The sequence below is a fragment of the Geotrypetes seraphini genome, chromosome 13 (assembly GCF_902459505.1).
Source record: "Geotrypetes seraphini chromosome 13, aGeoSer1.1, whole genome shotgun sequence".
NCBI lineage: Eukaryota > Metazoa > Chordata > Amphibia > Gymnophiona > Dermophiidae > Geotrypetes > Geotrypetes seraphini.
The window spans coordinates 33,212,083-33,239,780 of NC_047096.1; the positions used below are offsets into that span (position 1 = coordinate 33,212,083).

The window sequence follows — 27,698 nt, forward strand, 5'->3', positions numbered from 1 at the left end:
AGTCCACAAGTGCTGCGAACAGTTAAGTCCAGCTCCTTGAAGTAGTGAAAAAAACCCAGCCAGATCTTGACGTCAGCCGTAGGATATCCTCAATTCACTCATTTGCCTTTTGTTGAAGAAAACTGTTGCACTGGGACGAAACAAGCTGCTCTCATTTTAACAGCTTTCTTTGGAGACTGAAAACTTCTTCTATGGAAGGACAGGCACAGCCCGATCAGCCTGCTAGGTAGGTCTTGAGTGCGTCTTACGCTGCATCTTTGCCACGTTCTCTCTGCATTATTCGAGTGCATTTGCAAGTGTGGACTGCTGTAGTACGCATAATTTTGCAAGTCAGCTTTGTGTTGTTTGCAAACTTCCCCCACCAACCCGAGAGCTGTTTCCATCGAAATGCTGCCACCATCAGGGACTCAAGCACCAAGCTCCGTCTTCTCCCTCGTTCTCTTCTCGGTTGTTTCTTCTGTCTTCCTTTTATTTGCCATCTCATCTTTTCTCTTCTCCCTAGCTTTTTTTCAGCTCTCTCGCCTACCATTCCACTGAATTTTCTCTCTCCCACTGCTCCATTCTTTCCACCTCGGTCTTCACTGATGTGATGCCTCCTCTCCCTTCCTTTATCAGTTGCTTCCACAAATCCTTCATTTCTCACTTTTTCAGAAATCACCAGACTGCTTCTATCATATCTTCCCCAGCAATCATTATCCCTAGCATTTGCACCCTGCTCTCACCAATTCTTCCTCAGCCTTTGCCTACTGCATCTACACTGTCCTCTTTCACTAGAATCTGCCATTTGCCTCTTGCCCTTTTACTCGACACATTCTTCTCCCCCCCCCCCACCCCCCAATAAATTTTGAAAGTGCTTGTGGTCTGGGCTGGTTTAAACATTAGAAAAGCAAGGCAGACACCTTGGGAAGGCAGCTTCTTGGGGTTAGCAAAAAGCAGCTGCAGTCAAAGCAAATCCTAATACCCACTCAGATTTGAAGAACCGTCAGCATGTACTTTTACCTGCAGGGTACGTGCTTTTAAGACATTGTCCTCATTGTGTATCTGCTGTATAAATGAAGCATAGTTTTTTTGTTTATTTGTATGTTTGTCATACCATTACATCATCCTAGGACATTGAGGCAGTTTACAGTCCTGAGAATGCAGTCAGAAAAAAATATGGAATTGGATTTAGGAACTGGTGCTCAAAATTCGATGTCCCAAGATGATCAGTGCTAAATGCAATTCTACAAAGCTCATGCGCGCTTTATAGAATTGTGCACAGCACACTCCCACACCAAACTTTCAGGTACCAGACTTACACCTGGTAAAACCAGATGTAAATGCTGGCACCACATTTGTGTGCGCTCAAGCCGTATTCTGTAAATCTACATGTAACTTTTTTGAACTCCCTCCACATACCCCTAGTCATGCCCCCTTTCAGATACTTACTGTAAAAGTTAGGCGCCAAGCTATATAGAATGGCGTACAGCAGGAGTGTCCAACTTTTTGGCTTCCCTGAGCCGCATTTGCCGGAAACAAAATAAACTGTGGCCGCGCAAACTCTGCAGCAAGATGGAGAAGGAAGACGGCAAACACCTGGGGGCAGCAGAGGAAAACACTGCATTGCCCTCGACCGGGGCCGCACAAAATACTTCATGGGGCCGCATGCGGCCCTTGGGCTGCAGGTTGGATACCCCTGGCGTACAGCCAGATGCATGCACAAATCCTAACTGAAGCTAATTAACTGCAGTATATGAATTTTAGTGCCCAATTATTGCTAATTAAGGGCTTGATACTCAATTAAGATGTGAACGCATCTTGGGCACATGCCCAATTTTGGCCATACAGCTTTGAGCACCATATATAGAATCCAGGGGTAATGAACAAAATATAGGAGAAACAGAATGGGAAGTTTCAAGTTTTTTATTTTGTTTGATAAATCGCTTATTAAAATTTACTAAGCGATGTACAGTTTATAAAATCAAGAATAGGAGACTAACAGGGTAAAACATGTATTTTTCAACTCAAAAAGACTGACGTGAAACATAAGGAAAGCGGGGAAAAGTTACAATTTATTAAATTAAAAGAGAAAAACAAAAAAAGGGAGAAAACAAAAGGGACGGGAAAAGAACAAGAAAAATTAAAAGAAAGAAAAATTAGAAGATTCCTGAGTTAAATCTCAGTGTTAATAGCCAAACGCATCTTTAAAAAGATATGTTTTTAACATTTTTTTAAACAGAGAAATGTTTTTTTCATCTCTAATGTATTGTGGTAGTGCGTTCCAGAGTTGAGGGGCTACCACCGAAAACATTTCATGTCTTCTGATGCCTATGATTTTCAAGGAGGGTACAGATAGGAGGTTTTGTGTCATTGAATGGAGAGATCGGCAGCTACTATGAGGAATGAGCATTCTGGAAATAAATTGTGGTTCGTTAGAGGATAAGGTTTTGTGTACTAGCATAAGAATTTTGAAATTAATCCGATGGCTGACCGGGAGCAAATGAGCGTCCTTTAGTAATGGAGTGACATGGTCGTACTTTTTGGCATTATAAATTAATTTAACAGCTGTGTTTTGTATAATTTGCAATCTCTGTTTTTCTTTTTGTGTAATGTTAAGTAGGAGTGAATTACAGTAGCACAGCAATAAGTCACCTTAATACAACAATTATACAAATATTTAAAAAAAACCAACCCAACATATTAGAAAGCTACTCTAGAAGCTAGGTGATAGGCATTTTTGAACAGCCAGGTTTTAAGTGCCATCTGAAACCTAGGGCTCCTTTTACTAAGGTGCGCTAGCGTTTTTAGCGCAGGCAGGAAATTACCTTGTACTAAGCTTCTAGAAATAACGCCAGCTCAATGCTGGCATTAAGGTCCAGCGCACGCAGCAATGTAGTGCGCGCTATTCCACGCATTAAAGTCCTAGCGCACCTTAGTAAAATGAGCCCCTAGAGTAGGAAGAAAGTAGACAAAGGACAGATGGAAGCTCTAAAGAAATGTTTCCACACAAAACTTTGTTCTGAGCCAGATGTGGGAATATGAAAAGCGGAAGGAATCATGAGCAGCCTCACGTTGGTTGATCTGAGTGACCAGGATGGACCATAAGGGACCAAAAGTGATGCCAGGGAGGAGGGAGAATATGTAATATCATGACGAGTCGATGTTCAGTTATGTGTTTTTACAATTTTATTCTTGGAGGGTTAGTGTTGGACTGATCATAACTGTTTGGTTTAAATATCTGATTCTTGGATATGGGGAAGAGGGATCTGAACTTTAATTAAAGGAGCATAAAACTGAAGATTCATATAGGAAGCCTAGCAGCCTTGCATCAGCCTGATCAAGAATGAAGGGGAACCGCATCAAGAATGTAGATCACAGCCGAACACCACAAGGAGTCAACCATAGATGCAATAATAGATCACAGAAATTGTCACAGGTGCCAAAATATTTATTGAGGACCCTCGGAGAGAGCAAGAAATAATGGTTACTGTGGATGGGCCGACTAGATTGGCCATTTGGCCTTTATCTGCCATCATGTTTCTATAAGGGTGGTAGATGCATGGAACAGTCTCCCAGAAGAGGTGGTGGAGACAGAGACTGTGTCTGAATTCAAAAGGGCCTGGGATAGACACGTGGGATCTCTCGGAGAGAGAAAGAGAAAATGGTTACTATGGATGGGCAAACTAGATGGGACATTTGGCCTTTATCTGCCATTATAATTTTATGTTTCTATAATCATGAAGTTCTATGACATCACAATGCAGGTGTAAAGAGCCTTAGCCAATAGGAAGAGATAATGGTTACTGCGGATGGGCAGACTAGATGGGCCATTGGTCTTTATCTGCCATCATGTTTCTATGTTTCTAAATAAGACAATGTTTCAGCCTTTGCCTGCATTGGGGTCATATAATAATGGTCTTTAGTATGTGATACTGAACTGCACAAAGAACTTATGATTGAAAACAAAGCTATGCAAAGATTCAACTATAATAATAATAACTTTATTCTTCTATACCGCCATAGTCTAGGCGGTTCACATCGAAAAGGGCTGGACAATCATCGAATTACAGAAAGTAAATGGTGAAGGTACAACATATTACACAAGGAATAGACAGAAGAAAAATATAAATTTAGTGAGACTTCTGATTAGGAGATGAATCGGTCAAACAGTACGGTTTTAATTACTTTCCGAAAGGCGCCATAGGTCAGCCTGGCTCCATTGATGTAGTTACCCAGCCAGGACTGCTATTTGCTTGCTTGGAACATGGGTATGCAAATGTGTTACAGTTTCTGTGGGATCTCTCTTTCAATGACAACAAAGAAACAAATAGTCCAGATTTGGTTAGAAAAAAAAAATTAAGCCTGAACCTCTCCATTATGTCCCGGGCAGAAGCACTTTAAGGGAAGGTGGGAGAAGTCTGAGGTCAGCTGATCATGCTCTTCCTGCTACAGATGACTTTGCCTCTCTGTAACCCTGGGAAAAATCAGGCAGTGCCAAGCCCAAGGATCAAGGTGATGCAACCCAAATTGGCAGATGATCAATAAATATTTTGGCACTCAGTGACAATTCCTGTGGTATGAGACTGACTTCTTGTGTTGTGTTGATGAGCCAGAGTGATTGAAAGCTGCTCCAGCTATTGAGTTATATGCGGGCTGATATGAGGTTTGTGTGACAGCTGGAAAAAAACAGTGTACACCAGGGGTGTCCAACCTTTTGGCTTCCCTGGGCCGCATTGTCCGAAAAAAATGTTTCTGGGGCCGCGCAAATGCTGCAGCAAGACAGAGGAGGGAGCCGGCAAGACGGTAAACACCCGGGGGCAGCAGAGGAAAACACTGCACCGCCCTCGACCGGGGCCGCACAAAATACTTCACTGGGCCGCAGGTTGGACACCCCTGGTGTATACAGTGACCAACTTGGAACACTCTTTACAGATTATCCCCTTCCTTTACTAACACGTAGCGCGGGTTTTAGCACCGGTAGCAGCGGTAACGGCTCCGACACTCATAGGAACTCTATGAGCGTCAGAGCAGTTACCACTGCTGCCAGCGCTAATACATGCGCTAAGCGTTAGTAAAGGAAGGGGTATCTTTGAATTCTTTACTTGAGGTTATTCATTTGGGGGTAGTTTTATAATTATTTCCATGCATACATGGTTTGTTATAAAGTTGCAGTCAACATAGCATGATGGTGTGCAACGGGGCAGAGTTTGCAAGTAAGCACATGTTAATCTATGCATATACAAGATAGTTGTGCTTTATGCTGCTTACGTAGTATTTTATAAAGACATGTAGGTGTCTATGTTTCTGTTGTGGACCTTTCAGATCAGTGGGGCTGAAGGATAACCTAAAGACTGGTGCATAAATAGGGTCTGGGCAGCCAAAACTACATAACTCCCAAAAATCTTCTCCCAATGCATCTAAACAAACAAAAAAAAAAAAGGGTTCCCTAATGGCAGATTTTAATAGTAAAAAGTAATATTAGATAGGCACTGTAAAGTCACAGGGAAAAATGTAGCAAAAAGGCTATTATGAATTATGATAAAATTTCCGGATCTTTTCCAGATAAGCCCCGCCAAAAAGTTAACCCCCGCCACCCAAAAAAAATTATAAAAAAGAGGCGCGATCTGTAGAAAGTAAAGTGTCCGTGTCGCGTTGGACAATGTAAATAATTTATTTTCGTGCTCTGTTTTATCGATGCCTTTCAGCATTTTGAACGTCTCGATCATGTCCCCTCTCAGCCTCCTCTTCTCAAGGGAGAACAGTCCCAGTTTCTTGAGTCGTTCCTCATATTCCAAGTTCTCCATACCTCTTATTAGCTTCGTTGCTCGTCTCTGCACCCTCTCCAGCAGTTTTATATCCTTCTTTAGGTTGGGAGACCAATGTTGGACACAGTATTCCAAGTGTGGTCTGACCATTGCTCTATAAAGCGGCATTATGACTTTCTCCGATCTACTCGTGATATACAAATTAAGCTCTAGCTTTTGCTGTGATTATATCATGGCAGTAGAGGGAATGATGAAAATAATGGCAGGCAAGCACAATGCTTCAACATTCCTTTCTAAGTTGCATTTATTTTTGATCAGTTGATTTTAAATGCTGTAGAGGTAGAGGTTATGGCTGATTCTCTTACATTAGGCAATACCCAAGCCCATATTTACTAGAATCACTCTACAATGTATCAAAACCATCTTGGTTAGTACTTTAAAACAATGCACCTATGAGAAGGAATTTATTTCCCTACCCTTTCTAATAATGCTTTGGAACCCAGGGCTCAATGCATCCATATCCAGAAGTGTTATTCTAGGTTTACATACCTTTAATGGGTGTGGCAGGAATTTTGCTAGGTACACTACAAACTCAAAGAAGCACTGAGTAGATTTTATATCCATGGACTTGGCCTTTTTTATCTCAATCCGCTCTTGATCCCTGTGAAAAGAGGATGGCTTTGTATTTTCAGCTATATACATGTGCATCCTGTTAAATGCAAACACATATGCTAGCCATACAGCTAGTAAAAATGTATGCGCTTAAGTACCAAAGATGTGTGTAACTTTCAGACCCATCCAACTTCTGCCCATGTGAATGTTCACCTGTCAGATACAGGCTATGCAAGTTACATACCTAGTTACCGAATGGCATGTAGGTGGAAATTTGGGAATGCACGCCTGTATGTGCGCACACCTGAGTATATGTCAGTTACATATGCATATGGCACACAACTATTAACACCCGTTTTATAGATTTACGCTCTACATGTCAGCCCATAATCCAGCTGACAGGATTGTAGTATGTTACTTAATCTGAGATTCACAAACCGTTTTGTGTCTCTTTGTTCATCTGAAAGCAAATCTATAACTAGGCACTTGCAGCAAGTATACAGAAAAGCCTATGCAAGGTGGCATACACTGGGCAGAGTATAGGAAGGACATGAGTGTGTCTCCAAATTATGTGCACAACTAATGCAGTGCTATAAGTTACATGCAATACATGGCACACTTAGGCATGCCCGTGTACACCTGCCATTGGCCTGGCATAAATGGTTTCACCTTAATTTGGGTGCATAAATGCACGTTTATGCTACTGTTTTATAGACATAATCAAGGCACCCAGATGCCATTATGGAATAGGCACTTCCTGTACTGCATTTTTGGGGTACCTAAAAGGGGGTACCCTGCTACAGAATTGCCCCAGTAGTGCCAGAGCACTCCTATGAGAAGATCAAATCAGTAGAGAGCAAATGTGCATCATCTATGTGCATATCACTTCCATTTTATGCAACTTCATAGCTATGTTTCACTTTTTGCTCTGTTGGCACGGTTTTGCGAAATGATTCAGGCTACTGGAGTGGTTCTCAACCCTGTCCTGGAGGACCACCAGGCCAATCAGGTTTTCAGGCTAGCCTTAATGAATATGCATGAGAGAGATTTGCATATAATGGAAATGACAGGCATGCAAATCTGCTCCATGCATATTCATTAGGGCTAGCCTGAAAACCCGATTGGCCTGGCGGTCCTCCAGGACAGGGCTGAGAACCACTAGGCTACTGCATGAACTGTACTCAGCATTGTTATTTCTCTCTTATGAACATTGCTCCAGTACCTACACGAGGCAGATTTGGCTACAGGTGGGTTAGTCTGCTGTCATTTATTGTGGGAGCTGTCATTCTTCTGTGTAACCTCACCAACTTTAAATCTAGTCTTAAAACATTTCTTTTCAAAGATGCTTATGAGATCTATTCCTAGGATTTACCACTTATGAGACTCCCTTTACCCCTTTCATTCTACCCTTTCTATTAGTTTCATGCAATGCATCCTTCACACTTACCCTTATGAAGCACGTTATGTCTGTATTGTTTATGTCAGTCTATTTTCTACCATTTTTATATTTTTTAAAATATATTTTTTAAAATATCTGTATAATTGTAAGCCGCTTTGCATTTAAAAGCGGTATATCAAGACCAAATAACTTGAAACTTAAAAAGGTAATAAACTACTCAGGAGTTCATGACATGACAAATTTATTCAATATCCAGTCAATAAAAAAGTTGACAAAGGCCAGACATGGACCATGTTTCAGCATAAAAAGCCTGCATCAGGTGGCATCAACCGTCATCTGTGATATGCCAATTCAATGATTCCAAAAAAGATACCACTCAAAAAGTCGTCAGACCCAGAAAAAGTCTGTGTACATACAGCTCTCACGGCTGCTTCAATCCAAACACTGCCAGAAGTAAACAGATAATGGAAAGAAAATAGAAACGAACCAAAGGTCACTGCAGCCTAACGAAGCCAAATATTTGCATCAGTAGCAAAAAAAAAATGTTGAAAAAACTCAGTAGTTACCTTCATAAGGTTCAGTATTCACACTGCTTCACTAGCAATTACAGTCAAACACTGCCAGCAACCAATCCTCATCTCATTTTCTTGTCACTAATTTTCAATCTCTCAGTAGGCAGTGATATATGCCAAGGTCTGGTTTATCCTGAATCAGCTGTATTATACACACACATGTTGCTGCTTTCTCTTTCAAATGTGTGGTAAAGTTACCAATTGATTCACCCTCCTCCTGTTTGCAGCAGCCAACTATGTATGTATGTATAACTATGTATATGTGTTCAATCTTTTTAGTCTTTATAAAAATTTGAGATGATTTAATATGCTCACATAAATGATCTATACATTAAAATCATAGCAAAAAACCACAACATATATAAGCAGATGCTGGGACTTCTTGCACCTGCTCTAAGCATGTGCGAAAAGTTCCGGCAAAGGACAGCCGAAGGCATGCCGCCAACTTCTATATGAAAAAAGCAGCATCGGGAGAGGGCATCCACACATGCAACGCGGTGATGTCACACATGCATGATGTCATCGCATCTGTGCATGCGTGGATGCCTTCCTGCCCAATGAACAGGCAGTAGGGGCGGAGATGGGGCATAACAGGGCGGGGATGGGTCGAACTGGGCAGGCCTGGAGATGAGTCTAGGGGTCCAGATTTTACTGATGTAAAATCTAGTAACCCTAATCATCTGGCTCACCAAAATTCTGCGGCCATGGCAACAACAAACCATCTCTCCCTCCAGCAACAGAAGAGGCTTTAATAAAATGTCATTTCCTGCTGCTGATGGAGGAGGAGGAGACTGCTGAGTGAAAGTTCTTCATTCCCCATTGGGAGTGCGGGAGATGAACCATTGAAGTGGAGTCTCCCATTGAATGTGGGAGACTTGACAGGAGTGCCATGTTAAATTTTGTTATTAGAGCTGCTGCTGTTGCTTGGGGTCTGGTCCGCTCAAAAGATAGTGGCATAGCTGGGGGAAGGGGAGGGACAAAGGCATTGCTATCAGGTAGCAAGTGCTACCCCAAAAAAACTTATCAGTCATCGGATTATATTCAAGGGTAAGTCCCCTGCCTAGTCCAATGGTTTGCTGCCCTGGTATTCCTCATAGTTCAGTCCAAAGAGTACACATATCAAACCAGACTGCAATGTTTTCACTACTTAGATTCAAGCTCACAAGTATGTCTATGTAAGTTGAACTTTAAAAAGTCCCAAGGCCTAAGCATATGAGACAATCAGGGCCTTAGCCACCCTTCCCAGTGTATCCTGGGATACATTGGGAGGAGCCTAAGGCCCTGATTGGCTCAGACACCTAAGGCCCCTCCATTGTGATATGCTGGTGTAGATCAACGTATACATACCGGTAGATGAATAATCTAAATTTTAAAAAATAGTCCCTGCAAAGAAGCCTAAAAAGACATTTCTTCATAGAATGTGACTACCGTAATTTCTGTCTTTTTTAGTTCCTGTACATTAACTACGAACAACCTAGATGAGTTATTCATTAAAGAAGAGAACGGAATCTTTTACTTTCAAGGTAACATATCTCCCTTTGTTTTAAATTTTTTAAATTAATTTTTATATTGTCTTACTTGAAAAACTCCAGAGTGTGTTAAAAAATATATAGGGCAATTCTATAACCTAGCGCATAGAGGTACACACCACTTGGCCATGTCAAAGGCAGTTAGAATCCTATGTACAGTAGAAATTATTCTATCAAGTAGCATTTAACTGCCATAGCACTAATTCAGGCTTGTCCAATCTGTGGTCCCTGGACCAGAATCCGGCCAAACAAGTGCTTTTTTTCCTGGCTCTCAAAAGCTCGGCAATTATCGTGATGCTTGCAGAGGCATTTCTGTTTCCCCACCACAACTTGGCTCTATGTAAGCTTGAGCCAATTGGTGCTGGAAGTCTCGTGAAACTTGAAGCTGTGAGACCAACCCGAACTTCCAGCACCACATGGCTCAAGTTTGCAGAGAGCCATGTCGCAGTGGGAAAGCAGGAATCTCGCTGCTTGTTCTGTAGATGAAACCATGTGTGAGGAAAGAAACTGGAATAAGACTAGGAAGGGGACAACACACCATCCTATTTTGCCACTATATGATGAAACATTCAACAAAATACAAGTACAACAATGCATGCTTTGACCCCCCCACCCCCGAATGTTACAAAATATAAAAATGCAGCCCCCGATAAAAAAAGTTTGTTCAAGCCTGACAATCGCGAGAAGGAATACATGTTGACAGATTATGGGTAGACATAACATAACATAAGAACATAACCAATGCCTCCACTGAGTCAGACCCAAGGTCCATCGTGCCCAGCAGTCCGCTCACGCGGTGGCCCAACAGGTCCAGGACCTGCGCAGTAGCCCCCTATCTATACCCCTCTATCCCTTTCTTCAGCAGGAAATTGTCCAATCCTTTCTTGAACTCCAGTACCGTACTCTGTCCTATTACGTCCTCTGGAAGCGCATTCCAGGTGTCCACCACACGCTGAGTAAAGAAAAATTTGCTAGCATTTGTTTTGAATCTATCCCCTTCCTATTTTTCCGAATGCCCTCTTGTTCTTATATGTTTTGAAAATTTGAAGAATCTATCACTTTCTACTTTCTCTATGCCCTTCATGATCTTGTAGGTCTCTATCATGTCTCCTCTGAGTCTCCGCTTTTCCAGGGAGAAGAGCCCCAGTCTCTCCAATCTTTCAGTGTATGAAAGGTTTTTCATACACTTCTTGCATTCGTTGAAGTAGACCATAGAGTTGTTTCCCAGGTACGTGTGTAGTCTATAGAATACTTAAAATTATGCAGATCACTTGGCATACTTAAGCGTGTCAAGCTTATGTCTGCCATTGACATGGCATAAGAGGGCATGCCTAAATGTGGGTAATCTAATGCATTCATACACTAGTATTCTGTAATGGAATTCCTTGATGCCATTATAGAATTGGTGCCAAATGCAGGGAAATGGAGCACCTAAAGTGAGGTGCCAACTTAAGGAATTACCCCACTAGACACTTTCATAACATATAAATACAAACAAAATATAAATTGCTGTAGATAACAAAACCCAGCCATAAATAAGAATACTTAACAACCAGTAATCCACCCTCACAAAAACCCAACTTCTACCTAAAAACTACTGTTCCCTAAATTTTCCTCTAAAACCATCAGCAAAACATTACAATTTAGGAAGCTGTTAAAAACCTACCTGTTTGGTCAGGCATTTTTCAATATCTGATTTTGCAATACTGAATGTCTGAATTACTAGGGCTAGGCAATAGAGAATGACACGGGGACAATTTTTTCCCCCATGGAAACTCATTTTCCCCATCCCGTCGAGTTCTTTTCCTTTCCCATTCCTGCAAGCTCTGTCCTCATCTGCACAAGACTCAAACACTTTTGAGGCTTGTGCAGTTAAAGTAGAGCTTAAAGGAATAGGGACAGGGACAGTGCCATTACTCGCGGGGATGAGACAGGAAAATTGAGTTCCTGTGGGGATGGGGACAAATTTGTCCCTGTGTCATTCTTTACTAGGCAGCACAGAACTGACTGTTAAAAACGAGGTAGAGCAGGGGTGTCCAACCTTTTGGCTTCCCTGAGCTGCATTGGCCAAAAAAAAATGTTTCTGGGGCCGCACAAACATGCAAACGCTGAAGCAAGACAGAGGAGGGAGCCAGCAAGATTGTAAACATCCGGGGGCAGCAGAGGAAAACATTGAATGGCCCTCAACCAGGGCCACACAAAATACTTCACAGGGCTGCATGCGGCCCTTGGGCCGCAGGTTGGACACCCCTGAGATAGAGCATTATGGATATTCTGAAAACCTGACTGGTTGGGGTGCCTCCAGAACTAGGTTTGGGATCCACCATGTTAAAGGGTTCCCCTAAATTATAAAGGAGGTAACAAAACCTGTGGCGTTCCCCAGCTAAGTGGGTATGAATTAGATGTCTTCTTTCATACCTAACTTAACCCCTGCTTTATAAAGCCGCACTAGCATTTTTAGCACCGGCTGCCACGGTAACAGCTCTGACGCTCATAGAATGCCTATGAGCGTCCGAACTGTTACCACCGCAGCCGGCGATAAAAACGCTAGCGCGGCTTTGTAAAGGAGGGGGGTTATTGCACTGTCAGATAAAAATTGATTTGTCTATTATAGAGTCAAATTAGAAATTGTCAGCATGGATAACCACTGTAGCAAAATAAAATGTTCAATGGTATCAAAAGCTGCTCTAAGGTATAATAATACCAGAATCAAAATGTGTACATTCACCAAGATCAAAGGGTCAATAATCAGGCATTGCGGTCAGTCTGTGTTTTTTAATCCCCAGCTGTGGCATTTAAATCTATTCAGCACTTCTATCTGGATAATGAGCAGTGCTGAAATACGAGTGAGGAAAATAAAAAGTATGTGTAATCCACTAGAAGATTTTGAAATTTTCTCAGGAACCACTTGGAATTTCAGACAAAATTTTACAGATTTATTTGTTTTTACTATTTGCACTTATATGATGAGTGGAATGAGATGATCTTTAAACAAGGTGAAGTTACAGACTTTTACACAGGACCACCCAATGTGCTTTGCGTATTATAATGAACTGGCCACATAGACATACTAACAGAGCAGTGAGGCACTTAGAAGGTACTGCTGTGAAGAAAAAAAGCAGGCACTGCTGTGAACTTCATTGAAAAGGTACCAGATATACATCTCACTATAATTCCCTTATAATTTATGCTGAACCCTCAAAAACTCCCCCAAAACTTATTATATCAACCTGTTTACTACCCCAATAGCCCTTGTTGCTGCAGGTGGTATCTATATGGCAGTATAGTAGGGGTTTGGAGGGCTCATAGTTTCCACCATAAATGCCTTATAAATGATGGACAGTTTGGAAAATGCGATGGCGTTGAAACTGTGGATTCCGGATGGCTGACATGTCAGACAGAGATTAGATTACGTCTGCATTATTCTGAAAAACAGCCTGTGTCTATATCCAAGAAAAAATTTTAAAAATCTAGATTTAGGGTGAAGTTGACATTAGAAGGTTGAGAGGAGGAGGAGGATGACGACGACCAAAATAAGATTTTGCCGCCTCTTCCGAAGATGTCAACCACTTTGGAGATCTCTCTAGTTAGCGATGATGAGTTCAAATCTCGACACTCCCAACCTGAATTTGGCTATGCTTTGCAACCTGATCGATGGACTGAGTACAGCATACATACCATGGAACCAGATAACTTGGAATTAATTTTTGACTTCTTTGAGGAAGATTTAAGCGAAACAGTAGTACAGGGTGATACACTCCAAGGACATGTGGGCACAGCATGCCTGTTATCCTCTACCATTGCAGTGCATGGGAGGAGCAATGGAATTCTTATACTTCCCATCATGAGCAGAATTTCAAGGCAAACAATTGGAAAAGTTTGAGTTGACTACCTTATTATTAAACCAATAGAAGGATATGAATGTGACATGAAACAGTCATTTTCAAAGTATTGGAAGCCAAGAATACCTTTAGATGTTGGACACAGAGGAGCTGGAAACTCTACTACAACTGCAAACCTTTCTAAAGTTCGTGAAAATACAATCGCTTCATTAAAGAATGCTGCCAGCCATGGAGCAGCATATGTGGAATTTGATGTGCAACTCTCAAAGGATCGTGTTCCTTTAATATATCATGACTTAACTTGTTGTATTTCAATGAAAAAGAAACATAATGCTGAGTCGTTAGAATTGTTTGAAATCCCAGTTAAAGAACTTACTTATAATCAGCTGCAGTTACTAAAACTGACTCATGCGACTGCACTGAAGTTAAAAGACCATCCTCTGTCTGTTACAGAAGATGAGGTTTCTCCATCTGATCACTGCCCATTTCCCTCTCTTCAAACTGTATTGGAAGCTCTGCCTGAAGATGTTGGCTTTAATATTGAAATTAAATGGATTAGTCATCAAAAAGATGGCACTTGGGATGGCAATCTATCAACATACTTTGATATGAATTTGTATTTGGATATCATTCTTAAAATTATACTTCAAAATGCTGGAATGCGGAGGATTATAATCTCTTCCTTTGATGCAGATGTGTGTACAATGATTCGACACAAACAAAATAAGTATCCAGTATTGTTTTTGACACAGGGGAAATCTAACGTATATCCAGAGTTGATGGATCTCAGAAGCCGTTCAACTCCTATTGCCATGAGTTTTGCTCAGTTTGAAGACCTTCTGGGAATAAATGTTCACACAGAAGACCTACTGAGACATCCACAGAGACCAAGTCTAAAGGCTTAGTTATTTTCTGTTGGGGTGATGATACCAATGACCCTGAAAACAGGCATAAGCTAAGAGAATATAGAATTGATGGATTAATCTATGACAGGATATATGATTGGAATCCTGAACAGCCTAATATATTCCAAGTGGAGCAGATGGAACGTCTAAAGAAGGAGTTGCCAGCAGAGATGCTAAGAAAATGCTTATGTCCTATTAACCAGTTTGTTTGTGGTTCTGCCTTTTGTATGCGTAGTGCTTCTACTGTTGGAGCTTATGGCATAGATCAACAACAGCAAGTTTAAAAATGTAGGTTTTGTACATAGGCTGGTTCAAGGCTGCTTTAGTCAACAGCTGTTTGGGGTTTTTTTTAAGCAGCACTGTAGCCTCTTATTCCAATAAAGCAATAACCAAGCATTCTTGTTATGTTTTTCCACTATCTAATCTGTTGGGTTTTAAATAGTTTTTCAATCATTTTTAGAACATTTTTTTTGGCCAGATGATATTCCAATTTTGTATATAATTTTAAAACCTGGAAAATCAAACCTCAGTCAAGTACTGTATCACACTTTTACTGTACAAATCTGTATTATAAAATGTAACACAATACCTCTGAATAGCATTGTAATAATTTACTTTTCTGTGCAATATTTGATTCAGTGATACAGATTGCTGAGCAGGAAATGGATCATTACTATTTTGACTCCAAAATTAGTCTATTGTAGCAACAGTTTTCATTGTCATGTACTGTTAGATAATTATTTCTGGCCACAGACAAATAATACCTCAATTGCATATATTTGCACTGATGAGTACATTTGTATAAATGACCACTGAGGTCCCAAGGAGAAAAACGACTGACCATACCTTCTGGCCGCTCCCTCAAAACTGAAACTGCCCGCAAACGCTCCTACTCACATTTCATACCCAAACTTTGGCACACAATCCCTCCATCTGTCAGGTCACTAGATGGACTCTGGAACTTCAGGAAGGCCGTGAAAACCTTCCTCTTTACTAACCCAGCGCCTTAAAGTCATTCACCCTGAAATGCCACCCAGTCAACTCACCTTTGTCACTTAATTTCACCAGATGCTACTTAGTACATATGTTTTATTGTCATGTCTATATTGTAATTTATGTAACCTGTCATCTATATTGTAATTTATGTAAAATGTCATCTCTGCTCTGTCTGGATTATTATGGATGTACTTTGTAACCCATTCTGGGCTCTTTTGGGAGGACGGGCTAAAAATCGAATAAATAAATAAATGTAGTGGTTGCAGTGGCTTATGGGCCTGGTTTCTTCTCTCTATGGCTCACTAGTACACCCACCTGGCTACTTGAGACACCTACCTGTGTAATGCTCTACTTGGCTTCCCTATACCAGTTGCCCCACTGTTCTGTTCTATTCTAGAGACAGGTATGTGCTGTTTAGTTTGAAGGAGGGAGTCCCATGATCACTGGGGGTGTTTGGGAGGGGTCATTATATAAGCCCTCCAATGGTCATCTGGTCCTAGATGCACTAAAGTCAGCAAACCTCAAACGATCATCGCTAAACTAGTTTTCAGTGGTTTAGCAATGATCGGATTTGCCGGCCTGATGCAGAAAACAGCTCACCATATGGTTTTCTGCAGGATCGCTCATTCTCTGATCCAGGTATGCATATAAGGTCATTAATATTGAAATACCATGTAAACTAATAGAGCATTTGATGCTCTAACATGGCTTCCCGATGCACAAAAAAAGTGATCACTTTTAGCATTCTGAAAAAAGTGACTGGTCAAGACCAGTCTCTTACCTTTCCTACCAACACAAAAATATGCATAACAGGCCATACCTTTTTTTTTTTTTTTTTTTTTAATGGTTACAGATGCTGTGTGTGTGTTACACATTCACAATATCTGCCCCATTAAAAAAAACAAAGCCCCTCCCTGCTGATGACAGCCCTTCCCAATATCCCTGGACAAACTGAAACCAGGGACCAACCCCACTCCACCCCCTGCTAGCAAATATCAGCAGGAGGGATGCTCACTCCCTCCTGCCATGCTGAACCCTCCTCTGCGTGAGAAAAAATTGTCAGGAGAAATGCCCACTCCCTCCTGCAATGCCGAGCCCCCCCCCTCTCCACACGAGAAAAAATTGGCAGGAGGGTTGCCCACTCCCTCCTGCCAACGGAGGATCCCCCCTCCCAGTATCAGGTACCACCCCTCCGAACCATCCCTTGCCCTCCCCCTCCTTCCCTTAAAAAAAGACAGGAGGGATGCCCACTCCCTCCTGCCTCTAGATGCTCCTCCAAACCTCCCCCTCCCCAGTAACTTTGTCTGAAGAGAGCAGGAGGGAGGCATGGTCCTTCCAGCTCCAAGGCTCGCCAGTCCAAAATGGCAGACCTTCCCCTCCTCGGTGTATCATGTGATATACGGGGAGGGGCCTAAGGCCCTGATTGGCTCAGATGCCTAAGGTCCCTCCCAAGTAGTAAGTAAGGAGTTTGCAGACCAAAAATTTTCATTTTATTTAGTTTCCTGTGCTATTTAGTTTCCTGTGCATTTTCAATAGGTTTATAAAAAGGGTTTTGTTTCAGGGGAATATTGACAATAGCATACCTATCAATAAATAGTGCATTCTAATGATCTATATTGCTCACAGTCTCTGGAGATGGCCGCATGATTAAGTAGCTCGCTAATTTAGCTTGTTTTTGCAGACCACAAAGCATGTTTTTCCTTTTTTTTTTGCTCTGTGCCTACCATTGGTTCTTTTTCTTTTCTCGGGGAGTTTTTGTCTTGAAGATCGCGATCCTCACTCGGGCCCAGGGTAACGAAGATCCCAGGGCTTGTGGCCTGCACCGAGACTCAGGAAGTGAGCGCACTGAGACCCCCGCCTCAGCCAAAGAGACTTTTGTGCCGCGAGGGATAGAGTGCCAGGGCCAGGACTATCCGAGGAACAGCTGCCCTAAACCGGGGTAAAGGGAGTCACATGCAAGACAAAGGGAGAGGGAGCCTGTATTCCTGACTGTTTGAGCTCTTTTTGGTTTTGTTCGTCGCAAGGGGCATCAGGCGGCGAAGCGCGTGGGAGATGAGCCCGCCTCCCGACGCCCCTTGCAGCGCTAACTTTTTGTCTTTCTACACTCTTCAGCCCAGTCCAGTGGCTGCAGGGGAGGCAGAAGGGAAAAGTGTGGGAGAACGAGCTCCGCCTCCCGACGCCCATTATAGCGCCAACTTTTGATTTTTTACATTCTTCAGGGCAGCTCTATTGTTGCTGACAGCTGCCCCAGCCCAGTACAGTCCAGCGGCTGCAGGGGAGGCAGAAGGGAAGAGCATGGGAGACGAGCTCCTTCGCCTGATGCCACTTGCGATGAACAAAACCAAAAAGAGCTCAGTCAGGAATACAGGCAGAAATATAGACAAAACAACAGTCAAGACAACCCTCATGTTGAAGCCCCCTCTTACTCCTATACTTCCTCTCCACCCTTACAGCCTTACACAACATATCCCCCAACAATAATAACAATCCTCCAGCAAGCAACGAAGACCCAGTCCACCAGAAACTCAAAACCAATCAACGGGATACATTGGACAACCTCAGCATATCCTTCCCATACTCTGGAACAAACACAATCACAACAAACACCGAAAACAAACGAATCGTAAACCCCTCAATAACCCACTACCTACAAAATGCTCAACAAAACCTAATGAAATCACCATCCCCTGCATATACGTTAATGCTCAATCAGTGGTAAACAAGCTTTTCATCCTAAATGACCTAATCACATCCAATAACATTGCTCTGACATTCATCACAGAAACATGGCTGAAAGACTTCGAAAGCCCTGACTTCCACACCTCTGCCTACAGGGTCACAACATTCTTCATCTTCCCAGAAAGCTCAAATGAGGAGGCGGCCTGGCAATAATCTACAAAAACTCATACACCATCGCCGAGACAGACTCAAGCTCCCAACCCGACCTAAAATACATAGAATACATAGAGTATGACAGCAGAAAAGGGCCGACGGCGCAACAAGTCTGCCCACTCAAAGAACCCTCCCCTTAAAAGAACCCTCCCCTAAGCATTTCTCCGGAGTGAACCCACGTTTATCCCATCATCTCTTGAAGTCGAGCACGTTGCTGGCTTCAACTACCTGACGTGGAAGACCATTCCAACGATCCACCACCCTATCGGTGAAGAAGTTCTTCCTAATGTCGCCATGAAGTCTTCCACCCTTGAATTTGAGCAGATGCCCTCTTGTTGCCGTGGGACCTGTAAGGAAAAAGATATCTTCCTCCACCTCAGCGCGGCCTGTAAGATATTTGAAAGTCTATATCATGCCTCCCCTCTCTCTGCGTTCCTCTAGAGAATATAACTACAGCCTGCTTAAACGTTCTTCATATGGGAGATCCTTGAGTCCTGAGACCATCTTAGTGGCCATTTGTTGAACCGATTCCATTCTCTTCACATCCTTTAGATAATGTGGCCTCCAATACTGAACACCATGGACCTGTACAACGGTATTATAACCGTTTGTCAGGCTTTCGGCTGACAAAACTTCTTCGGATGCAACCCAGCATTTGTCTAGCCTTGGTTGAAGCTTTCTCCACTTGATTGGCAAGCTTCATATCTTCACTAATGATTACACCCAGGTCCTGTTCTGTGACAGTTCTTATTAAGGTTTCACCATTTAGGGTGTATGTTTTGCAGGGGTTCCCGTTACCAAGATGCATAACCTTACACTTTTTGTTGTTAAAATTCAGTTGCCAAGTATTTGACCATTTTTCCAGTAAAAGTAGGTCCTGCCTCACAGTGTCGGGCACGGTTGTGCTGTCCACTACGTTGCATAGCTTAGCGTCATCGGCAAATAATGTAAACTTACCTCGAAGTCCTTGGGTCAGGTCACGTACAAGACCGAGCCCTGCGGCACTCCACTGGTCACTTCCGACGTTTCTGAGGGAGTACCATTTACCACCACCCTCTGAAGTCTACCACTGAGCCAGTCTTTAACTCATGCAGTCAATGTTTCTCCTAGTCTCATTGTATTCATTTTGTTCAATAACCTACGGTGTGGGACACTATCAAAGGCTTTACTGAAGTCTAAATACACTATATCCAGGGACTCTCCTGTTTCGTTACCCAGTCAAAGAAGCTTATCAGATTAGATGCATCATCTGCATCCAATCTGTTTCGTTACCCAGTCAAAGAAGCTTATCAGATTGGATGCATCACCTGCAAACTCGAAAGTGAGCACAACCTCGCACACAAGAACATCGGAATCCTCCTACTCTACAGACCCTCTAGCACTAATTCAGACTCCATCACAAAAACGATTTCAGATAAGTTACCTGTATCCAATGTTTTTGAATTGGAAAGTATCATGGTATCTTTGGGAGGCAAGGGACTGTAAAGGCATTGATGGTCCCATTGGCAACCATAGTTTAGTGATTACACTGAACAGTTTTGGTTGTAGGGTCTGAGCACAGGACATGCCGGTGCCAATGCCCGAAGATCTGCTTCCTTCGCGCTGGGCCTTGAGCATCTGCGCATGTTCAAGGCCTTCGGGTTTCTGTTCCCTCCGAGATTCTCGGATCTCGGAGAGAACGGGAACCCGAAGGACTTGAGCATGCTCAGATGCTCAAGGCCCAGTGCGAAGGAGGTAGATCTTCAGGGACCGGCACCGACATGTCCTGTGCTTTGGTGCCGGTGCCAAATGTGGGTAAGAAATGTGATCAGGTGGGTGGGTGGGTGCCTGGGGGATGCCGTATCATGTCGGGGAGGGGATGCGACGCAAGCGGAGGGTGACGGATCGCGGGGAGGAGGGTGCCGGATCGCGGGGGGACGCTCGTAAATCGAGGCACGCTCCGTTTCCGAGGCGCCAATTTTGTGAATGTTTGCTCGTCTTGCAAAACACTCCAAACCGGTGCACTCGCAAACCGAGGTAACACTGTATTCTTATCTTTTTGCATTTATATAAAAGCTGCAAACTGGATCCAGATTCGCAGGACAGGGTTGATCCAGTCTTGGGTTTACCTCGTTGCATGCAGGGACTTGTAGTTCTGATTTCCCCATTGCATTCCCTGCGAAAAACAAGACTGCAAGTCCCAGTATGAACTGAGGTAAACCCAAGACTGGATCAACCCTGTCCTGTGAATACAGATCCAGTTAGCGGCCTTACATTTATAGGGCTAATTGTCTTTCTCTTTCTCCTTGACACTTAGCCAAGACAGGTCATGAGAATTACTTTTAGATGTGATCTGTTTAATTACAGCTTCTTGTGACTCTGGGCAAGTCACGTAACACTTCATTGCCCTAGGTACATAATAAGTACCTGTCTAAAATATGTAAAGCTGATTTGATTGTAACCACACAGAAAAAGCGGTATATCAAGTCACATTCCCTTTACCCTTATTTGATTTGTTAGTTGTTTTGTTTTTTAATCACTTCTGTTTCTTGGTGGTTCATGAGCAAGTGCTGTGTCTTGTCATCAGATGTCATTCTCTGGGTTAGACAGGGCTCACGAAACTTGCTCAATGTTGACTTTTAGTGGTCAGATTTTGAGGCCATGTTTCAAGTTTCAAGTTTCAAGTTTTATTTAAATTTGATGGTTCGCTTAATATTTCTAAGCGAATTACATAAAATGTACAATTGGGGTCAAACATTAAATATATTAATATAGTTTCTACAATAAATATCACAGGTCAATTTCAGACTGACACTACTGACAATTACTACAAAACTGGAGTGAATTGGAGAGAACGTGAGGGAAAAAATTACAAAATTTTGATTCCTAGTGCGGAGAAAAAGAAGGTTGAAGGGGGAGGGTAAAAACATTAGGGTTAGGGTTTAAGAAAGTGAAATTAAAATTTACATGGAAGGGTGAGAATTTAGAGGTTAAAAGCAGCTTTAAAAAGGAATGTTTTTAAATTATTTTTAAATGAGTTGAGATCTTTAGTATTTCTAATATACAAAGGAAGGGTGTTCCAAACAAGCGGATTCTAGAGAGAAACTGCCTGAAGACTCCATAATAAATAGTACCAAAAACAAATCTTTTCTAATTTTTGCATTCATCTGAAAAATCACTGCAGTGGAGAAGTAGCCTAATGGTGTTAGTTCAGTGGGCTAAGACCCTGGGAAGCTGGTTTTGATTCCCACTGCTGCTCCTTCTGACCCTCGAGCAAATCACCTAATCCTGCATTGCTCCAGGTACATAACTTAGATTTTGAGCCCTCTAGGGACAGAAAAAGTCCCTGCTTATACTATATGTAAACTGCTTTGACTGTGCTCACAGAAAGGCAGTAAATCAAATCCATGACCCTTTTTGTATTGACAGAATGGCAAACGGACTCATTTCGAAAGTATGAAAACAACAATTTACAAGTGCTGTTTGAGAACAGTTTGAATGACACGCTGGTGGTGTATCCAGACGTACGAGAGAGCTATGCAGAATTTCGGTCTCAGACTATGCAGGAGAGGCATAAAGGTATGACTTGGCTTCCTCACATGAAGCATCTTTGTTGTTGCAAGATGACTGCTTTTTCTTTTACAGATCCAGACTAATCTACAATTTGTGGGTCGCTCTATGCCTAAATAGGTTCAAATCTAGTCTTGAAAAGTAACCTAATGGTTAGAGTCAAGGGCTGAGAACCAAAGAAGCCAGATTCAAATCTTACTGCTGCTCCTGTCAATCTTAGGCAAATCACTTTATCTTCAATTGGGGGGAGGGAGGGCAGTCTGAGGCAAGGATTGGGCAGACATTGGAGATATTCAGTCCTTTAACAGGATAATTATCCAGATAAAATTAGGGCAGCAAAAGGGCTATTTTAAATTTATCTGGTTAGTACTTTGGACTCAGCCCCTCCTTTCAAAAAGCAGACTCCCTTATTGTAGTTGGTGTGGTTCCCTACGATTTGCTAGCTGAAGTCTGGCAGCCAGAACTCTATAAACTCCACATCCCACGGCAGTGTCCCCGCGCTGCTGCCATCACTGCTGGCCCCTCCTATGCTTGTTCATTTTTCACCAGCTGAGAAATATTTTTTTGCATTCAGGTGACAGGGGGAGAAAATTTGGTACCCCCTCCAAATCAGCCATCTGGCTACGCCAGTGGATTAGAGGCTTGAATAGCGCATCTAGTCAGCACTACATCTGGATATTCAGCACCAGCTGGTCTCCAGCTTGTGAGACTCTGTCTGTGTTACTGAGGTGAGGTATCCCACTGGTGTGTAGTTTTTGTAGAGAATTCTGCTTCTATTTTCCCATTGGTGTGATAATATTTACTATACTGCTTTTTTTATATATGAGGGGGTGCTGAAAAGTTCTCAGCCCAACCAAGAAGAGAATGTCGTGGATATGGTTCAATCAATGATTTGAAGCAATGTCAAAACAGAAAATTTCATTTCTGCAAATTGGCACTTAACAAAATAAGATAACACTCTTTTCAGCTACAGTGGCAAAATAACGCTCAGAATTTAGGAAGTTGGTTGGTTGGGCTGAGAACTTTTCAGTACCCCCTTGTACTGCACTTCATGATGGCAGTTGCTTTTTGTTAGAAAAAAGCAGAGCAGACTGATAAATCGTTCTGGCAAAAGCTTTAATTTGCACTGAACATGAATATGAGATTTTCAGTTTTTTTCCTCCTCTACAGATACTTGCAAGGTCAACATACATGAATACAGAGACACTAGTTTCAGAGAAGGTGTGTCTATAGCAATTACAGTTCAGAAGGAATCAAAGACCTACATCATGTACTGCAGAACAGACACAACTCTTGGATTTAAGGTGATTGTAAATTTAAAAGATTTCATCAACGCCTTCTGTCCTACCAAGCGGCGTCATGGGACAAGAATCTGAATCGTTTAATTATGTCCTTTAACACTTATCAACAATTTTGGTGTTCTTTAAAAACATATCTTTTTAGTAAATCATTTGGAAACTAGATATATTTTCTTATTGTATTCATTTTTTGTATACATTCTTGTCTTTCTGTGAACCGCACAGAACTTAAAAGTTTTGTGGTATAAAAGTGAGCTTTGTTATGTTATGTTAACTGTATTCATTATTCTGAGCCTCACAAGATTTCTTAGGGAGGAGAGGGTATTGTAGAACATAAGAATTGCCACCACTGGGTCAGCAATCCGCTCACACAGTGGCCCTTAGGTCAAAGACCAGTGCCCTAACTGAGCCTTACCTGCGTACATTCTGGTTCAGCAGGAACTTGTCTAACTTCGTCTTGAGTCCCTGGAGGGTGTTTTCCCCTATGACAGACTCCAGAAGAGCATTCCAGTTTTCTACTACTCTCTGGGTGAAGAAGAACTTCCTTACGTTTGTACGGAATCTATCCCCTTTTAACTTTAGAGAGTGCCCTCTCGTTCTCTCTACCTTGGAGAGGATGAACAACCTGTCCTTATTTACTTCATTATCTTGAATGTTTCGATCATGTCCCCTCTCAGTCTCCTCTTTTCAAGGGAGAAGAGGCCCAGTTTCTCTAATCTCTCACTTTACAACAACTCCTCCAGCCCCTTAACCATTTTAATCGCTCTTCTCTGGACCCTTTTGAGTAGTACTGTGTCCTTCTTCATGGTCCATTAAGCCCAATATCCTGTTTCCAACAGTGGCCAATCCAGGTCACAAGTACCTGTAAGATCCCAAGGAATAAAACAGATTTTATGCTGTGTATCCTAGGATTAAACAGTGGATTTTCCTAAGACTTGTGGACTTTTGTTTTAGGAAATTAGTCAAACCTTTCTTAAACCCTACTAAGCTAACTGCTTTCACCATATTCTCCAGCAACAAGTTCCAGAGTTTAATTACACGAGTTTTCTCCAGTTTGTTATAAATCTACTACTTAGTAGCTCCATCACATGCCCCCTATTCCTGTATTTTTGGAAAAAATAAACAAGAGATTCACATTTACCTGTTCCACTCCACTCAGTATTGTAGCAATTGGCATAAATGTTACAAAGATATGCTTGACTATTGTAAACTCTTCAGAGCAGGGACTGCCTGTTGCATGTCAAATGTACAGTGCTGCATATGCCATTCAGTGATATAGAAATGTTAAGTAGTAGTGGTAATGAATCATGTTCAAGGGTAGACAACCTCCAGTTTTCGGCGCGGGAGACCTTTTGAGGGGGGCAATGGGATAGCTTTTAAAACCTATTTTAAAAATCGGTCCACATGTTCAAGTTTTGTATCATGGGAGTTCCCAAATCAGCTGCACTTCACAGACCATACACAGGGGAGGAGGAGGGAAACAAGGGAAAAGCAGGCTATGGGGGACATAATCAAAACCTTGAAACGTCCAAAAACCCACCTAAGTCAGCACCTGGACATATTAATAGCAGGGACGTCCAAGTGCCGATAATCAAAACCAACTTTTGGGACATTCAGTAGCACTTCTAAGCTGCTGTGTGTCCAGAGCTCAAAGGGGCATGTTTGGAGGTGTGTTATGGATGGGTTTAGACCTGGAATAACCAAAGCTTTCCTAGACAGAACTTAGATGCAGGGAGTTAGACATAAGAACATAAGAATAGCCTTACTGGGTCAGACCAGTGGTCCATCAAATCCATTAGCCCGTTCTCATGGTGGTCAATCCAGGTGCCTAGCACCTGGCCAAAACCCAAGGAGTAGCAACATTCCATGCTATTGATCAAGGGCAAGCAGTGGCTTCCCTCTTGTTTTTCTCAATAACAGACGGTTGGCTTTTCCTCTAGCTACACTATCTGCTCTTACCACAACCTGTGGCAATGCATTCCAGAGCTTAACTATTCTCTGAGTGAAAAAAAAATTTCCTCCTATTGGTTAAAAGTATTTCCCTGTAACTTCATTGAGTGTCCCCTAGTCTTTGTAATTTTTGACAGAGTGAAAAATCGATCCACTTGTACCCGTTCTACTCCACTCAGGATTTTATAGATTTCAATCATATCTCCCCTCAGCTGTCTCAGCTGTCACCTCAAAAGGTTCTTCGACAAAACTTTCGCCTTTCAAGCGGCTAAACTGAACCCATGGCTAGCCCAAATGGTGCTCGAGGCCCCCACCTACCTCAACTTCAGAAAGCTACTCAAAACTCACCTTTTCCACGGACACAACCCCTGACACCCCATCCTCTACAATGCACCGAACTCCCCTCTCTACTATGCACTGAAAATCCCCTCTCTCCTTCTTACTGTAATATCCCTTCCCACTACCCTCAACCTTTTCTTCCCTTCTCCAGCTAACCTTAACGACATCATTCCATGTCAATTGTTCTTTATTATTGTTATCTGTAAACTCTGATATGTTGATAATTTGATAAATTGCTGTGAACCGCCTAGAACTTCCTGGGTATGGCGGTATACAAGAATAAAGTTATTATTATTATTATTATTATTATTTTCCAAGCTGAACAGCCTATGAATATGCATGAGAGAGATTTGCATACCTGTCACTTCGGTTATATGCAAATCTCTCTCATGCATATTCATTAGGGATATCTTAAAAACCCGACTGGCTGGGGGGTCCCCTAGGACAGGGTTGAGAACCACTGGTTTAAGGCATGACCCTCCCTTACTTCCCCAGTGGTCACGACGCCCTCCCACCACCCGTGTTGTCCTTTTATTTCTGAGGAATGGCAGAAAGCACCCTTTGATTGAAAAAATACATTTAAAATTATGTTGTAATGTTTGGGAAAAATAAACTGCATGTTCTTCCCTTGATGTACGAGGCACTGTCAGGTCAGATGATTGTCATCACTTCCCATCATGTCACCCATCTAAGATGACAGCAAGTAGTGTGCCCATATAGTAATTCGCTACTTGCTGCCATCTTGAAAAAGGAGTGTGACCTGGGCAGAGTTATGATATCACTTCTTGTGATATCATATAAAGGGGTGGGGTCTGGTGCAGGATTATTCAAAAGGAGTGGGGCTATAATGTCACAACTGGTGATACCATCAAAAAGCAGGTAAGTGGGCATGGTTTAGGTAGATCCTCAATTTTAATACTACTATCATGAATGAAAGGTACAGGAAAGTTATCTCAGCCAGAACAGGAGTGAATAAGCAAGTCCTGCTATAGTATGTGCCCCCAGTATTAGTCCTTGTGTGTTTGATGACTAGTTATTTGCTTCTTCCATTAACCCTTTCAGGACCAAGGGACATATTTGTCCCATAACTTTAAAATCCTATAAATTTTGATTGGGATAGTCTACAGTTCTAAATTTGATATGTACGGATTCCATATGATACTGCCTTTATGTAAACAAACTGGTTCCGACATTCATTCATTAGCATCGTTGCTAGATTGACGAGAAGATTCACTTGCCACACTGTCCATAAGCCAGAAGTGTGATTTTTTAAAATAAAAATAATGATATTTCACAAAAAAATCAATTTTTTGGCATCTGCAAGCCCTTTTTACCATAAAAATGTCGTCAAAACCACAAAAATTGGCCTACGATCCTTATGGTCCTGAAAGGGTTAAAGGCTTGGGATTACATTGTAAGAAATAAATAGCATCAGATATCTGTGGTCTGTAGGGATTTTACCTTTGTTCTCTTTCCATACAGGAAGGGCCTGCTCCACTGAACATTTTGGGAGTTAAAAGCGAGTATATTTTCTATAAGAGAACCTTCAGTGAAGGGGATGTGGAAGCATACAGCTTTGAATCATCCTTACTAACTGGATACTTCTTAGCATCAAAGGAGGAGAATGGCCTGAGAAAATTGTCTTTAAAGAGGAGCCAGGATCAGGTGGATGAAAGCCTCAGAATGATAGTCAGAGACAACTGATCTGCTAGTTTTAGGTTTTGGGATTTGTTTGATTTTCTTCTGAATATGCTGTTCTTAACAAATACAGATCTTTATGGAAGCATTTATATGACATTTCCCCCCCCCCAAAAAAAAAAAAAAAATTAACCTAATTGTTATGATAAAAATAATTAGGAAAATGGCATGCTCATAATCCGATAGATAAAAAAATGAGTGCTAGGAAACAGAATATAATGTGAAAAAGAAAAACACTAGAAGTGCATTGATCATAGATGTGTCAGTCCCAAGTGACTACTTAGTGAATTGTGTGGAAAGAGAAAAGACCTTCAAGCACCAAGACATGTAGTCTGAGACCAATAAAATGTGGCAGAAGGATATAGAAATATTT

General features: G+C 42.0%; 1 protein-coding gene across 1 annotated transcript; it reads left to right on the forward strand.

The window, feature by feature from the left end:
* Positions 1–27,477, forward strand: LOC117347793 (interleukin-18-like). The gene is made up of 5 exons (XM_033919173.1): positions 1–226; positions 9,777–9,850; positions 21,900–22,049; positions 23,211–23,344; positions 27,110–27,477. The coding sequence occupies exons 1-5, from the start codon at positions 192–194 to the stop codon at positions 27,329–27,331; spliced, it is 615 nt and encodes a 204-aa protein (XP_033775064.1). The 5' UTR covers positions 1–191; the 3' UTR covers positions 27,332–27,477.
* Positions 27,478–27,698: the final 221 nt, after the last annotated feature.